This window comes from Puntigrus tetrazona, chromosome 25, assembly GCF_018831695.1.
Source record: "Puntigrus tetrazona isolate hp1 chromosome 25, ASM1883169v1, whole genome shotgun sequence".
In the NCBI taxonomy this organism is placed as follows: domain Eukaryota; kingdom Metazoa; phylum Chordata; class Actinopteri; order Cypriniformes; family Cyprinidae; genus Puntigrus; species Puntigrus tetrazona.
Window position 1 is genome coordinate 14,661,416 of NC_056723.1, and position 18,355 is coordinate 14,679,770.

Here is an 18,355-nt window from a genome sequence, read left to right on the forward strand (position 1 = left end):
ATAAAGATTAGCATCCGCAAACAATATTGTTTTGTTATGCCCACAACATAAAATTATAGGCTATATAAAGACAGTTACAGTAGTATTCAGGTGCAGAAATGTAAAAATTAATTTTAAAACAACACAATAATGCTTACTGCATGAGACAGAAGTAGGTATTTCTAGCCTGCTGTCTCTTTAAAACTAAATGCACAGACCTAATACCGAAATGCATTCTTTTTTCTTTTTTTTTTTAAGTCAGCTTAGTCAGCAATATTGTAATGAAGGGAGACACAAGACATTCTTAAGCATCTTTTTAAAGAATGATTTTCTTTGTCCAAAGTACTGTATTTCTGCTATTTCCGGACTAGCATGAAGACGAATAATTGATGTTTTCGGACAATCAGCCAGAAAAACATTAGCATGTAATTGGATACGACAGGAGAGAGATGATCAAATGGCTGTAGATGTGACCACAGAGATTGATGTGATATCAAGACTTAAGAAATGAGGAAATAAAGAAAGGAAAATGGACATTTTATCCTTCAATATCAACAGCAGCATTTTTACTCATTTTTTAAACTCTGGCCAAAATATTTTTAAATGATAAATATAGTTAAGTTGTAAACAATGATCAATTAAATATATTTTATAAACAGAATATATCTTATATTTCAAAATGTGTTTAGGAGGCAAGAAAATACATTTCCAATCTTACAAGAGCCTACATTTAAGCCAATTGCAAATGTGGACAAAGTGGCCTAGACTAGATTGAGATCAAAACTAAAAACATGTTAAAAATCTAGATTTACGTAACTTATTTTTTGCTATTTTCAGTTTAAATGTGTAAAATATGTTTCTGCATGTGTGTGTTTATATATACATAATAAACATGCATTATAATATGAAATATATGGTATATATATATATATATTTTTTTTTCTCTGTATAGCAATAATAATGTAATACTAAAATATACTAGACCTAAAATACAAAATATTTTTTAACACTAATAAAATATGCTAGACTTTTTAATTTTTAAACATAAAATAGTTGGGATGTTTTTGCAACTCCAAGGCGTGATCAACAAAATAACACAGTAGGATTTTTATTTGCATGTGTTTCTGCATGATAATCACTTTGCTTAATCCCTCTAATGACCTACTTAATAATCAAGGGCGTCTGCATGCAGCGTTCACCTCCTTCACTCTGTTTGAGCTTTGTGAATATACAAGTGACTGACAATCCCGTCAGCTATAAGATCAGGCAGAGCCGTGATAATCAGCTCCATTTACGCTCAAGCCGGTGTGCTCCTGTCAGATATCAGGGAAGCGATGCAATAAACCGAGATTTAGCTGGATTCAAAGCACGGATGAGACACAAATGTTTATTTGTTCGTGCGGCGCGGCTCCGCTGGAGCTTTTCATTCCTAGCAAGTGAGAAGCAGAGCAGGTCAATGGAGGATAGACGTCACGTTCACCTGGTCTCTCGCAGCTGTCAACGTAGCACCTGCCTCGCTTTTTCCCCTCACTCCTTCCTTTTGATGTTAGAAAAGAAGACCTCGTTTCGGCACGGGTTACAAGTGATCAAAAGATTAGGAGTGGAACGGAAAAAAAGATGGGGGGAAAAGGGCCTTTCTGCGCTTTTAAAGAAAACTAACTACCAGTAGAGCAGGGGTCACAAACCCCTGGTTTGTGAGAAAGCGACGGACTGGAGGGACGTGGATTATTGCGACGTTTTTTATCAGCTGTTTGGACTGCATTCAACACTTAGCTGTTACTGCAGAGGGCTCTAAAGCCACTAAAATCTAAACTGCAAAGGTTACGGTTGCTTGAAATAAAGCGAAACGGCGTTATTTAACACCGCGATCAGCTTGCTCTGAAATGGGATCTTCTCAATATTCTTCTCGTGCAATATTCCTTCGGCTTTCCCCATAAATAAGATCGTTGCTCAGCTTGTCTTCACATGCACGATCAGACATGGCAGATGTTCAGAGAGCAAAGACTGAAATGATGGATTTTATAGATAATGATAAACAAATGAAACGCACGGCTGAATGAGACTCTGAAAACAACAACTATAATTATAATAATAACAGTTGTACCGAACTCCAAACGCGTCAGTAACCAACTTTTTAAATAAGAAATGAATGGATGAATCAATAAATCAAACAGAAATACTCCTTACCGTAAATTAACTTTTTTTAACTTTTTGATCTCACATATATATATATATATTAGACGTATAAACCTAAACACACTATAGTATAAAATAAATGTATAAATAGCATAAATTACATGTATTAAGTTCATACAGTATATTCTAAAAGTATTTCGTCACATACAGGTTTTTTTACTGCCTTAGTGAGGGACTTCTTTCAAAAAAGTTGAAAATATCTTACAGACACCAAACTATTGTTCAGCCGTGTAAATGGTTTATAAATAACTAGATGCATTCTTCCCTGTTTTTCCTGTTTGACACGATCTGTATTGTATACAGCACTGTACAAATAAAGATTACTTGACTTGACTTGACCTAACTTGTTATCCAAGGGCAAATAATATAGACGCCAAAGCACATCCAGTGGCGCTCGGAGAGGCTCGGAGGTGCTTTAATGTCTGAACACCGCTGACCTCTGCTGATCATCTGTGTTAATGCAGAAGCTCCAGATGTCACAGGCTAGAGCGTGTTATTGCTTAAAGTGTTACTCCTTACCAAAATGAAACCTGTTCCAAACCCGTAAGAGCTTTGTTTGTCTTCAGAACACAATTTAAGATATTTTAGGTCCAGAAAAGTATGAAAGACGTTGTCAAAAAAAAAAGTCCAGTGGTGCAACCGTAACGTCACGGAGCTACGAGAATAGTCTTTGTAGGGAAAGAAAACAAAAATGAGCACGTTTTCGTAGCTCTGTAACGTTACGGTCGCACCACTGGACTATTGTTGACGACGTCGTTCATACTTCATCTGAGCAGTCAATGGGACAGTCACAAATATCTAAAATTGCGTTCCGAAGATGATCTAAGCTTTTAAGGGTTTTAACGACATGGGGGTAAGCGATCAACGACAACCTTTTTCAGCTCTTTTAAGTTTTAAGTTGCTTGAAAATGAATGAGAAATCAGTGCATTATGGATCGAGACAGAACCATTTAGATCCTGTGTCAGAAGAAACCGAGGAACCGGTCACTCTGTACAAAATCCTGTCTGATACATAGCACGTGTGTTCTCTGTTTAAAGGTCTTGAGAGAAACTCCTTTGAACTCCAGGAGGGAGGAGATAAGAAAAGATACGAGCACATCGGTGCCGAACAAGACTCCTGGAGGAAATCAAGAAGACGGCAGATGTTCGAACCCGCGCATATGGCCTTTTACTGCCATGCATAATGCAAAACTGATAGATTTTTACGTTTTCTGATAAAATCGTGAGTAAGAAACACTTGAAACGTGGAAATGGGCTGTTAATTTACTCCAAGACGACACTTATCCACAGTGAAAGAGCAAAGTCAACGGCTGCCATCACTTTGAGAGCCAGAAAAACAAATCGGGGAACACAAAATGAATACCTGTGTCTCCTGATGATTTATCGATGTCTCGTGAAGTGAATTAATTAGTCTGTGAAAGAAACTGAACATTATTTACAACATTATGACCTTCATTCAGATGTTCAGACAAATGATTCAGTGATTCATACCTTTTTTATTGGTTCTTTTTAGTGAACTGTAGGGATAAGTATCCTAAATGATGACAGTATTTTCTCTTTATCATCGCTCACAAACACTGACACTTGTTTCACTGATGCTAGTCCGGATAACTGATGACTGGTGAGTAGATTAGGAATGATTATGGTTCTGCTGGTCTGAATCTGATCATAAGACTGTATTTACACTGCGCCTTCATCATAACTGCACAGTTTTGCTCAGATGGTCCTAAACCACCCCGGGGTCAAGTCAGGTTTGAGAACGGAGGGAAATGCATCAGAACGGCATGGAAAGCGCCTCATGTACGGAGGTGTGAAGGTGACCAACTTCATAATTGAGAAACACCTGACCTGCAAGATGTCCAGCATGAAGGTTAAGGAGGTGAACAGTGATTCTATTACAATTATTACAAATATCTATTTAAAACACAGTACGGCAGACCCACTTAAACACGAGCTACTGCTGCCTTTAAATTTTCCTTTCAAACAGCAAACTGTCTTCTGAAAGTCTGAACGCTCTAAACGTTTCTTGTTGTTCTCCTTGTACACACACACACACACACACACACACCACAGGTCACAAGGTACACAAGTCTCATTATATCCTGTCTACATAAACTATAGAGGAAAGGTTAGTTTACACAGCAAGCAAAATTGTGGAAATTATAGTTGATGGTCCAACATAAATGTGGTTGTGATTTGGGCGATCCAACTTTCTCTATGGATGCTTGTTTCCATATATATATATATATATATATATATATATATATATATATTTAAAAAGTGTTTGGAACTTTTTTTCTCACAATTTGGATTTTGTTTTCCTCACAGTTCCGAGTTTATACCTCACTTTTAAAGAATAAGACATCCTCGCAATTAGGAGAAATATGTCAGAACTGTCAGATAAAAAGTCACAATTAGCTTTTTAAAGTGCACCTATTATGAGTTATGAAAGATTCATATTTTAGTTTTGGGAGTCCCCAACATTGCTTTCATCGTTTTATAATACGCATTTATTTTTTGCTGTACTTGCTCAACCACTCCCAAATGATTCGCTCAACGATTAGTTGTTCCAAACGTTTGTGTGACGTTAATCTGCGGCGATTGGTCGATTTCATTTGCGCTCTGTGTACAGCCGTTACCGGGGGAAACAGCTATTTTTACCGCTATTTATTTTACAGCTAGTGACAAAAAACATGAATTTGCATTTTCAGACTCTTTCTTTTGAGAGACAATAACTTTATACAAACTGAACGAAAGCTCATTTTCGAAAATCCTTAATAGTGGCACTTTAATATTTTTTATTCCATGGCGGAACAACAGCTGAACTTGTGGAAGTTAAACTAAAAATAAAATAAAAAGTCAGTTACCTTTTTTGAAGCCGGCTTTCCTAATTTCCCGGCCGTCCTATATAAAGTAAAACAATTAAATAAATAAAAATAAACGAAATAATGTAAATAAAATAAAATCATAAAATTCATATGAATTATCTATATTTAGATAATTGCTAACTGCATTTTTGCGCTTATTTGTAGATAAAGAATGTCTTCTGGAGATTTATTCAAATAATTTGAGAAACAGAAACACGCAAAGTGAAAGCTGGGATCAGTATCCTTGTGACCCTCTGAAAACAAATGACTGAGACCAGAGTGATATTTCACAGATTCCATTAATGATTAAGTGAAAAGCCGCCATTGAGAACTGGAGGCAACTTCAAGGTTACATTTATGAACTTCTAGTCACACCAGAAAATGTGCCTTTTATCACATGACATTTATTTTCCTTGCTTGGGGGGGGGTTTAAGAAAGGTTAAACAGCTTAACGGATCATTAATTGTCAATAAATGTTTGGTTCGCATAATTTAACGATTATTATTGCCACGAGAAAACCAGTGCCTTGCTTACCATAATTGCAGCCAAGAAAAAAAAACTGTAAAGGAACCCGAGGCACTTAAGTGATTGTTGCGAACCTGTTCTGAAAGGCATTTACATGCAGCGGAGCAATTTGCAAATTAACGAGCTTACGGCAAGACAGCTGTACTATTACAAATTAACAGAACAAAGTAAAATCTAGGCTGTAGTGATTACGTAACGTTGTACACACTACTCTGAATGACCACTAGGGGTCTTGCCTTTAGGTCACCATTGCTCTTGGTGAAATTCATATTCCACAACCGTCAGGCGCAGCGCAGGACGTCTTATCAGAATGCAGCTCACTTGCTGCCGACCTGGGCAAGTCTTCCCAAATGCGAGTCTTGTCTTTAGAGCAGTGTTTCCACACAGGAAATCCAAGTCTGGTGCTCTACACACCAGTCAGACCTTGTAACGCAGAGGACAAACCGTCCTTAGTTAGAACGTCTATCAATGTCTTACCTTTCCGTTAAAGCATTTCGAAGACGTAGTTTAAATAGTGATGAAAGGACGGGGTGTTTATCTGGATGGAACCCGTATGAAGTCTTCAGTGCGGGTTTCCCCAACATCTAGAGTGTACGTAATTGAACACGAACGGTATGATATCTGGTTGACTGCTTTGTCTGGTCACTGCACAGAAGCGATCCATCCGTGAACGCTGGTCGAAAAGAGATCCGTCCTTTTCCAGTCGCTTTTAAGTTAAGGAAATACTGCACCCAAACGTGGAAAGACCACCCAAAATGGAGATGGGTTTGTTTCTCATGGCGCATTTGGAGAAATTTACTGTATCATTAGACTACATCACTTAAAGAGCCCAAAAAGCTGATAAGTAACCCACATAGCAACCTTTTCACTGTAGAAAACAATATTATGGATAGAGGACTCATATTTTAGCTGAAACAAGAGTTTGGAGTTACAAAAAAAACACTTTAATAACGGTTTTGTTTCTTACAAACATGGAGCTTTCACAAGTTAATTGATGGATTGGAGTAATGCTACATTTCTCCAAATGGGTTTCGGGTGATCAAACAAACCCGTCTACATCCGGGATGGCCTAAGGGTGAGTAAATTTGTGGTAAAATTTCAGTTTTGGCGAACTACGAATCATTTTATTCAACCTCATATAGCTCCAATCCTATCTAACTTTCATTTTTTCTGAGGAATACAAAAGGAGACGTTTAACAGTACGTTCAAGCTGCTCTTTTCCATACATTGTAAGTGGATAGGGACTGTTCCCCCCCCCAAAAAAAGAAGAAAATCACCAAAAACGTTTTGGTGTTCCACATGAAAAACTCAGGCTTGTAATTCCTGAAAAAAATGACAATTTTAATTTTTGGGTGAACTGTCTCTTTAAGGATTCATCATTTTCCGCGTGTTGCTGTCGACAATAACGAGACAAACACACTTGTAGCACATTTTCCATTGCATTGCAGTTGCATTTATTTCTCACTTGGACTAAATCACATTCATAGCAGTATCACTATAGTAAAGGAGCACTACAGTCCTTTTAACAACGATAACGAAAGGAATTAAACTACTGGACATTATAACAATAAGGCAAAATATTTAATAGACCTCACATCTGCTCAGAAAAAAAATAATAACAGCATTCGTTCACAACATAATAATAACTTCACAATGTTAAGGGTCAACTGTAAAAAATATATAGATATATAGCAAGAGAAAGAGAGAGGTATTCCAAAAAAAAATCAGAGATTCCCTTATTTTAGTAATATTGTTCACATACGTCAGACCATTAAACCACTTCTTTTTCGTATTTTTTAAAGATTGCAATCATAACAGCACAGCTTTTACTACTCAAAGTATTGTCACTGCCTTTTTACATACAGCATAGTCATAATATGTTTCAAACATATATTTGATTCTAAGGAACTCTATAATAATATTGGTCCATCTTTATGGTCATGTTTTCTGTGTTACATATGAATACGTTTGCAATTTTGCCTATTAGTTCTCTACAGCAGTTAGAGTCGCCTGTGGTTAATATTCATGTTAATATGTTGGTATCGTATAAGACTTTTCTCATAAAATGGTACCAACCCAGATCATACTATATCTGATGTTAGCAACAGCAACGACCCTTTGATTTACTCTGGAAGGCAGAGGTGATACAATAACATAAAACAAACTTGGTAAAGTTGTGATTGTGCGCAATCTTCGAACGTTTGAAAGCAAAAACTATCCCAAGTCGGAAAAAAAAAAAAAAAAAAAAAAATTAGCTTTCTGGTTTTCTCATCTACTGTCTGAAAGCTTAAACCTAGTGAGCTACCTAGACAGCATTTCAGGCTAGTAAATACTTAAATTTCACTTAATACTGAAAACACGTCGTCAATAAACACTATTCGATCGAAATAAAACGATCTGTTGTGACAGTAGCTACTGTGTTAGCTTAGCAACATGCTAATGAAAGACTCCTGTCACTGATTATGTTTCATTTTACATAAAAGGAAGCTGCTGATTCAGACAGCAGGCGTGGTAGCTCACTAGGTTTAGGAACAAATATATATTTTTGTAAAATAAGATGGCAACAATAGGACAAAAGGTGTACATCAACCTCTCTAGCAAAGTGCATTTAAAAGGTGCCCTATATTGTGACGCAAAAATAAAGTGAATTGAAAATTGGACATGGTCGAGAACTTAATCCACAGGGTACTGGTTACGGTATTGCACACAAAGGCTAGAAATTTACGTGGCGTGACTACAGAGCCGTTCACACAAGAGACGACGTTTAAAAAAAAAAAATCGGTTGAATACTACGACACAAAGGAACGGATATTATTGAAATCACTTTCAGAAAAAAAATTCCCTCAAGCCATGAAAGTTTTGTCATTGAACAAAAATAAAGTTACGAATCGACGAGAATACTTTTTCTACGCAAAGAAAATCAAAATAACGACTTTATTCAATAACTTGTCTTCTCTGTATCTCACTGCGTTAACCACAGCACCATTTTGGAGAATATGCACAAGATGCAAACTACTTACAATCTTTTGTCAGTTTTCTACGCATATTTACGCTTGGATTTAAAAAGAAAAAAAACAGCGCATCCTTGTGGCGCGGCTGACACAGAACAGCGTTTTTAGCGGCTACGGTGACGCTAAGAGACACAGATGAGAGAAACTGTCGAATAAAGTTGTGATTTTTATTTTCTTTGTGTACAAAAAGCATTCTCGTCACTTCATAACATTCGAGTTGAACCACTGATGGCAGATGGAGCATTCTGCCGATGATTTTTATACTTCACTGGACAGTGACAATTGTTTGGAAGTCAATGGGACAGTCCAGGTTTTCATCTAAAATACCTTAAACTGTGTTTAGAAGACAAACTAAGTTTTTACGGGTTTGGAACGACATTTGGGTAAGTGCATAATGACAACATTTTCATACTGAGGTGGAGAATTCCTTAAACTATAGCTGAAAAGATTAAAAAAATTGAAAACAATGTTAACCTCACGGAGGAGAGATATTATTGGAATCACTTTTTTCCAGCTATAAAAACACTCATGACACTCAGACTCCATTCAACTTTAAAGAGCTTGAGCGTTTCAAGTTATTTATAGTTACCTTTAAAGTTATTGTTCTTGGTGTGAACGGGTCTTTATTCAAACTGTAGATCTTCCATGACAACGATTGATGTCAAAAAAAACCAAAACACAACTTATAGTGCCCCTTGTGGCAATGCTCCGAATGCAGCATATACTTGTGTTACTTAATGAATTGTAACCTGACATTTGGGATAGCACAGCTAGGAACAAAATTGGCCTTTGGGAATTGCGTTGAGCATTTGCGCCTCAACCTCAAACACAGAATTTCAGGAAGGTAGTAAAGAGATGAAACGGAAAAGTGCAGATATTTACATCACTCAACGGTGTGCTTTGAACCAAGTGGTTTATTCCTCATTATCTTCAACGACAGGATCGCTATACCTAAACACTGTCATCAATACTGAACCCACTGAAGTCCCGGCATTCTGTTTCATCCCCCTCGACTCGACACAAAAGCATCAAACACACAAGCGCTGACAGAGGGGGTAAAACGATCGCGCTCATTGCCATTTGAATAAGGTCGCGAACTAAAGCAAAGCCAGATGGAAAGGAAATCTTCCCCGTGCCAGTGACACTTCTCAACAGACAGCATTTCAGCGATGGAAACAGAAGGCACCTGTTCTCCTCTATGGAGTCTGCATTAACACAATAGAGAAGGAAACGACCAGGCGAGGTCGAATTCTAACCATCTGGGAGGTGACAGCAGGTTGTAAACAAGGAAGAAAAGAAATGCTAAGCAGTAATATTGCCATCAAACAATGCTTACATAACATTTACTATAAGAAGGGACTCTAAATCACTACAAAGTCCGTTTGCCCCTAAAACAAGATTCAGGGGAATGCTCTGGGACTCTTTATTTTCATGAAAACCATCAAACAAACGATTGCAACTTCACTCAAAACGTCGTTCCGCCGCAGACCTTCACAACACATCACCGATTTGCAGCTTGACTCACAATGGCTCTGAAGAGACATGCTGTTTGATGACCTTGCAAATCACGTACGGTTTTACGACTAAGCTGAAATGGTTTTGCTGACAATGTGACCCCTGAATAGGGAACCTATGAAACTTGGCATAAAGCAAATGTGTCAAAATAGCCTCGCTGCTTCTCGAGAGCTCAGCGCTTGAGCTGAGTGTGTGCGTGTTGATAACGACAGTAGCGTTTATGTGCGTAACAATGTACTGGACGCAATGGCCAACAGGGTTGTGTAGACACCATTTAATTTTAATGTGCCTGAAAACAAGTCTTTGAATTAAAAATTTAAGTCACCTAAGAGTACGGCATCATTTTCATTCACATTAAAAACAAATAAATCGGAGTCTAACGCCAGTCCACTTCTATATGTCGCTGTTCAGCGCATCCCAGCCAGGTTAAAGATGTCGTATTTCTTTAAAATGGACCATTGTTGAGTGATCAGCTGTGTTTGCATCCAAAGCTCATTTCCACTCACACCTGAGGGTACAACAGCTGAGCACATATGAGCCCAATCTGTACTTTCCATCATGGCTGACGGTTCCCTCATTTGGTGAAAGATCAACGGACGATCCCTTATTGAGATTTATACATAAAAACAACAATCAGTTCAAATCAACTGATTATAAATACAGTACTGTTGTGTTAAGCCTTACGAAGCCTGTCAAGAAAATGTCCTAATCATATTTCACCGCAAAGAAAATAATATTTATAGTTGAATATTTTGCATAAATAAAATTAAGCCTATTTTAGTATCACTGGCTGATATATTTATGTAAATTAAGGCCTTATTAATTATATGAATTTACTTTTGCATTAGTTGTACCATAAAGAAGTGGGAAAAAACATTAATTCAAGAATCATTATTGAGAATAATAGCAAAAGCAAAACACCTATAAAGTAATGCAAAAAAAGAGAGAAATACTTTATGATCCTAAAATAGACATTTTAATTATGCAAAATATATGCTTTATATTGTGTAGTGAAATATGGTATGATTCACTCTAGTATGTGACTCAGCTAAAAAAAAAAACCCTCAGTACCACACACAATAAAAATGAGAACACTGTACTGTGAAATATTGACACGCTGTGAAATGCTCACACATTTTAGGTGGAGGATTGGATGTGAATAAGTGGGAAAAAAAATACTGGCTTAAAAATAAAAGACCAGCTAATCTAAAGCTGACGACACAGATGTCTATTCGCCCACCACAGGGCTTTCCACTTTCCCTTGAGTAAAACGCTTCCTGCTGGCAATAGACAAAGGAAAGTGGTTGGAAGCTTGATACATGTGTATCGTCTGACATCACGCCCTCTTTACAAACATCATCTGATACTGTACAGACAAAATAAATAGTTCATACTTATTTGCTGTTTCCTTGTGGTAGAGGTACTGAGCGATGCTGCTGACTTGGCAGAAACCTAAGACTAAGATAACACCGACACCGTCACCAAATCCCCTCCAAGAAAGAGACTGGCATCCATTATTATGAAAGTCTCGTGCTGTGTTTTCCTATTGGTATTGGTCACGTCTCAGCACAGAGTGTAGGATATGGGCTTTATCTACTCCAGAGACAATGTTAGCACTGTTTGCAGCCAATTGGGCTTGACACGATAACTTCTCCATCACGTGTATGCAGGCATGGAGCTTTGTGTACTAATCCAAAGCCATGAAACAAAATGACTTTGCAATGTGTCACTGACACTGGATAAGGTATAGCTCACAATACTAATACATGGACTTGTGCATTGAATTTCAGTACAGCAGCACTACACTTACATATCTGCTTTAGTATGATTAAATTTAGAAAATCTATGCTGAGGTGGGGAAACCAGCCCCCTAAGAAGAATTGGAACTACTTTGTATTGTTTGCTAGTCCATTCTGCATACAAACACTGGTCACTCAAGATTCACCCTTTGTTCACAATATAAGCCATCAGGGACTCTATGAAGTGGGCAATATATCATAGACATTAAGAAGACAAACTGATTGTCTCAATCAAATTGGGAACAATACTAAATGGGAAGGCAACTCTAAGTTGGGGAAAAATGAAGATTCGTAACCAGAAGGCCAAAACTCATCTGTCTTTCCTTACTCGATACCAAAAAGAAGGTGCTACTACAGAAAACAAATGCAGTATTGTAAGTATGGACAGAGACCTGAATGAGTCAAGAGTGAACCTGATTAAGACTACAAGACTATCTAACCTTGTAAATGAATCCAGCATGGAATACTCCCATTGGTTTGGTCTCACATAATCCTAAACAGGCAATTCCTCAACTATAATCAATATATCCTGGTCATGGAGGGGAACTGTGGATGGACCAGGGGTTGCAGAAAGTGGAACTTGTGTAGCTGCTAATGATGTTGAGTCATTTGGGGGAGGTTTGTTAATGTGTGGTTCCTCAGGCTCTTTTCCGAGCCGCATCGGCGTCTTGACATTCTACAGCCGACAATGCGATCAACATCTGGGCAGCATAGTAGGTGGCCATTATGATGGCTCGGGAGTGGGGAACTGGGAAGCAGAACTTGTTGACGGCAATGGTGAGGTCAGACACCATGAAGAGGACGGCTCCAAGGCAGGCCGACAGTTTCGTCCAGGTCCAGAGGTCATTGGCGAGCTGGACTCCAGCGATGGCCCTCCAGCCCATGAAGCCGATGAGAGCGATGTAAACAGCTACCAGGTAGGTGAAGGGACCAGAGAGGTAGGGGTACAGAAGGGTGTAGCTGAGGCCTGAGATCACAGCGATGACCAGACCAGCTCTCAAGTTGAGGGGCTTCATCCCAAAGGCTGAAGAGTAGAGGATGTGGGTGACACCGAACATTAGGAGTCCTGGTAAGGCAAATACAAATGAATTGAGAATATTTTATAGTGAAAGCAGGGGTGTTCAATCCAGCTCCTGGAGGGCCACTTTCCTTCAGAGTTTGGCTGCAACATACCTTGCTAGAAATTTCGAGTAATCCTGAAGACCCTGAAAAGCTGGTCCAGATGTGATTAATAATGGCTAAAGCTGAACTCTGCAGCAAGGTCTCCAGAAGCAGGAATGCATACCCCTGAATGGAAGCATTCAACTTATAGCAGTGGTTCTCAATTCCAGTCCTCATGTACCACCACTTCTTATCTCTTATCACAGACGTATGTTTTATTTGACCACAAGTGCACTGCGAAGTTGACATCACAGGATATTCAGCCATAATTCCAGTTCGAAGTGAGCAAATATGTTACATTTTAAGGGCATTAAAGTGTGCAAGACGTGAATATAAATTGTCTTAATTTATAGAGATATATTATGTCACATTTCACACTTCTCTAGCAAGTTTCGCAAATCCATAAATAAATGTGCCAAAATGAAGTAAACAATGGTTTTCCAGAGCTCAGGAGTAGGGAAAAATTAACACATTGTATGGACCTTGTTATTGGGACAGAGTTCATGCATGGAACTTTCTTCTAACGAGCTGGTTATCTGAATCAAATAAGAGAAATAAGAGAGATTTGCAGAGTATGCAGAGCAAAGACTGGAATTATGGACCCCTGACATATACGCTGTCAGGAAACAAGTTATTCTTGGTCTCATAATAGTATTGTTTATTCCAAAGGAAAACTCTGCTTGAGTAACTCTGTGGTTCCCAAGGGTATCTTCGGGCAGAATGGTTTGTTCCAACCCTCAACCCTGACCCAAAAAAACCTCATTCAACCTCTACGCTACTTTCGCCATGTAAAAGCTGCTGAATCAGGCATGATAGTTCAGGGTTAAAACATGAAATGTCTTGCTTGAGAGTGGTGACTTGCAAAAAACCCCCACAGTCTTCTGCTTTCAGATCATTTGCATAAACTCACTGAACCCCCATTTGGAAAGGCAACAAAAGTTAAATGTAATATTCTATTGATGCAAAGCTTCTGATAAACAAAATGATTTGTTTTCTACAGATGACATATCTCTTTCTTCCCATCAACCCATGTAGCAAATAACTCTTAATCCTTTTTTAATCAAATCAGAGCAACACAAATGAATTAACTCACCATGACTAAAGTAGCCTTGTTCCTGCCAGATGAGAAATGCGTCACCCAAAGCTGAAAAAATAAGTCCTGCCAGGATTTTCCTGGCACTGGAGTGGGCACCTAAAAAGCTGATGCCATGAGCGAGCAAAAAAACCCAAAGACAGAAGATGGGCAGGCATTTGATGAGGGCACTGAACCAGGAGGGGCTCGAGGTGGGCAGCCACAGAACAAAGTAGACGCAAGTGGCTTTGAAGAACGGAACAAGCTTTGGACCCTCGCTCTTGACCTGCATGACAAAAGAGAAACTGAGGTTGCTTTCATGGGAAGTGAAACACACCACCATATGAGGCAGAAAGACGGACACAGAGCTGTTCTTGTATTTAATACTTGGAAGAGATAAAAAAAAGAATAGTTACTGAAATGTGATCCATGGGTTTTTCACGGAAATGTGACATAACATGAATAACAACTATGACAATTGTTAAGTCTCGGAAGTATAAAAACAAGAATTATTTTTTATTTAATTATTATTAATTTAAAAGGTACCATACCATGAAAACCCAGATGGTCTAGATAGTCACCGCCAAACCAAAAAAACCCTAAAGGAGGAAGTAGTGACTTACACCTCAAAGATATTTGTTCTTTGTTACACAAAGGGTCATACGAGTCTGATTCCACAACCTCCTCGTTACAAAACTGGATGATTGAAGAAAACTTCAATGGGTGATTCTGGACTTTATCACATTAGGAAGCTGTCATATCTAATCTTACTTATAATTATGTGTAACTAGTACTTTGAGAACTAGATTTTATCAAACTCCAAAATAAATTATTTCCAGGGTATTGCTATGGCGGTCTAGGACGTTTGCTAGTTGAGTACTGCTGGAGGGTTTCTAAAGTGCTCTGGGTTCGTTACCAGGGTATTTCTATATGGTTTCTGGGGTGTTTTAGGTGGATGCTTAGGTCAAAACAGCCCACCCCCAGGTTTCTATGATATTAGCCTTTTTAGATATGACTTGGGTTCCTCCTTCACTGTATATTGTACTTTTTTGGGGTCGTTTGGCAGGAAATGCGCTCAAATTGTTCATGTTCTTTAGATCAAATCACTGATAGTAAATATAAACAATAATAACACTTGCCTTTTATTTGTGTAAATCTCTGCACTTATATATTGGAAGAAGTATCAGTGTCACGACTTATGTAACAGGGACAACTACTACAATGACGAAACCAACTTTTCTTGTTCTAATCCTCTTCTAAGTCCATGTCTGTCGTCTTGGAAGTCTTGGAATTTGTAGTTCGAGTCGTTGCCCGTGGGGGAAGTGGAAAAAGGCTATTGTTAGCAAGTGTATATTTTAATCAGATTCTGGTGTACCCCGCAGTCTGAGAAAGGTCACGCTGAAATACAGAGACGCCGCGAAACAAGTGCTTCTGATTTCCAGCCAGTTAATGCAAGGAGACTATAAAGGAATCATGCCGTGTGCATACAATGTAAACATGTGGTGCTGATCTTTAAAATAAAAGTGGTAAAAATTCGCGTTTATAGATCTGAGCGGTTAAATAAATGGTTGTTAACATGTATATTGGAATATTACATTTTAGATTGAAAAAAAGTTTTAAAAAAAGCAGATTCGTGTTTATCATTGTATTGGTCAACTGGTTGAGGCCGATATGGCATTTATAAAGCAATTATTAATTGCAGGTAACGTAATACTTTTTTAGAGAGTAATTACTACAGTAATCTTACACTTCTGTACACATTAATTACATTACTTGTGGATTATTGTGACGTTTTTAATCGGCTGACCCTTATACTGACGGCACCCTTTCACTGTAAAGGACTCGTTTCTCCAAATCTGTTCCAATGAAGACAAACACATTTCCATCTTGGACGGCCTGGGGACGTGTACATTTTAATTTTATGGGTGAAATATTTTGTATAAAATAACACCGTTAAAACAGAATGCTTTTAATAAGACAAAACAAACAAAAACAGTATATATTTAGAAGGTTTCGATCTATTTTTTGCATATTATGTGTGTTCTGTGTGGGTATATATATATATATATATATATATATATATATATATATATATATATATATATATATATATATACCATACAGTATATGTCTGTATATATATATATATATATATATATATATATATATATATATATATATATATATATATATATATATTTTTTTTTTTTTTTTTAAATGTGTGTATTCATATATGCAAAATATACACGACACAGGTGTGTGTGTGCGATATTGATTGTGTCAGCAGAACTGAAGTCATGTCAAGAGAAACTACATGAACTGGGATGCTTCTCTTTTCCAGTTAGTCATAATGCAAGCGTCTGTATGAAAGAGGAATGTCACGAGAGTTTCCACAGAATAAAGCCCTTTGAAGGCAGATGAAAGCAGACAAAAAAAGGAGGAAATACCGAGAACGTAAAAAAGCTGCACGAAGCTTTTTTTAATTATAGATCAACTGCATCTCGGCATAAATAAAGCAGCGCAATTCATGATAACACAGCACATGGTTTGTCGAGGCGAGGTAAACATGAGCATGCTGGTTATAGTCACGTGCTCATTGTTATTCCCATTTGAACAGACTCCGACTAAATATACATTTAGTGCAAACAGTGATGTCGATGTCATACCTTCAACGACAGACGAGCATAATAATAATAATAATAATAATAATAATAATAAAAAACGCAACCACGCATACACAACAATAAATATACGTAAAAAGAAGCGGCTGTCAGGGCAAAGCAATAGATGGATACGAAATAAAAACGGCCATACATTTATGAATCCGTATGCACTGCGGTTTGAGTTCGTGTCTTTATGAAGTGGTCGTGTCGATGATGCGCGGATGTTTTGACGCGAAGCGGTAGATAGGAGCTTAGAGACTCACCACAGTGACAGGAGAAACCATCTTTGTCCGCGGTTGAACGGCCAGGGGGGAGATGAACGGGTCGGTCGTCGCGAACAGAGCACGCGCTAGTATTTATGTCCCTTTGTACGCGAAATTTGTTTTTGTCTTGCGTTTGGGACAGGCCATCATCGGTGGGAGGAGAGAAATCAGCTGTGGCGTGGGCGGGGCTTGCGGGTAAAAACAAGCTCCGTCCAATCGGAGCGCGGGAAGGCGTTTACGTTACGACGAGCCTCATATTCACGCACAGTTTGTTTGTTGCTGGAATCGCATTTTAATGCGTTTCATTGTCAGCGTTAACTCTCTCTATCTCTCTCTCTCACACACACACACACACACACACACACACACACACACACACACACACACGTCCTTAACACAATCTCACATGGACGCGTTTGGGACCGAGCTGGAAAAAAAATAAAAAGTTTTTTTCTCTTTATGGAGTTTTGGTTGCTGCTTAGTCTCCAGTGTGATGCTGTTTACAGTCTGTGTGGTTAAAAGCACTATATAAACAAAGATTGATTGATGAAAATCATATCGAGATGCGTAAAGGGTTTTTTGAATCTGTGTCGACATCTTGTGGTAGCATTAAGTAAACAATATTTTGTTGCTACTCACTATTTTTCCTAAAAAGTCGTTGATGTTACCTTGAAACTGGCGTCTTGGTATCGTAAGCTTGTTTATAATACATTTTTAAAATGCTAAACAAAAATAGGAGCTATTATTGAGGAGGTAATATGTACTTGTGCTGTCCATAATAAAAAAATTCTTTTATTAGGCGTTATTTAGCTAAAAATAGCTTAAATACATTTATTTTTACGGAATATTAAGTGAAGGTGCATGAAAATATCTTGTAAATTACCTACCATAAATGTATAAAAATATACGAAAACGTCCTTTTATGATTGCATTGCTGAGTATTTCATTTGGAAAACTTTAAATGCGATTTTCTCAATTTATATATATTTTCTTTGTATCTAAACCAAATATGTCCAATCAAATAATAATAAACCTTACACTGGTGTAAAACTTATTTATTGAGCTGTCAGAAGACGTATACATCTCAATTTCGGCAAATGTATATTTTTGTTTAATTGTAAAGTGTTTAATTTTGTTCAATTTGTCTAATCGCTTAGCTTATTTAGTAAAATAATATCTAAAAAAGGAATAAAATTAAAAAGCACATGAGAAACTAGCTATTTCTGGTTTTATGTTAGCAACCTATCTACAATTACCCAGTATATATCTACACTTGTTTATCTTATAAACGCGACACTGAAACT

At 37.7% G+C, this 18,355-nt stretch overlaps 1 protein-coding gene across 1 annotated transcript; it reads right to left on the minus strand.

Annotated features, from left to right (window-relative positions):
* Window positions 1–6,993: 6,993 nt before the first annotated feature.
* Window positions 6,994–17,229, minus strand: tmem86a (transmembrane protein 86A). The gene is made up of 3 exons (XM_043228048.1): window positions 17,052–17,229; window positions 14,147–14,411; window positions 6,994–12,958 (listed from the first exon to the last, which is right to left on the minus strand). The coding sequence occupies exons 1-3, from the start codon at window positions 17,070–17,072 to the stop codon at window positions 12,531–12,533; spliced, it is 714 nt and encodes a 237-aa protein (XP_043083983.1). The 5' UTR covers window positions 17,073–17,229; the 3' UTR covers window positions 6,994–12,530.
* Between the last annotated feature and the right edge of the window lie 1,126 nt (window positions 17,230–18,355).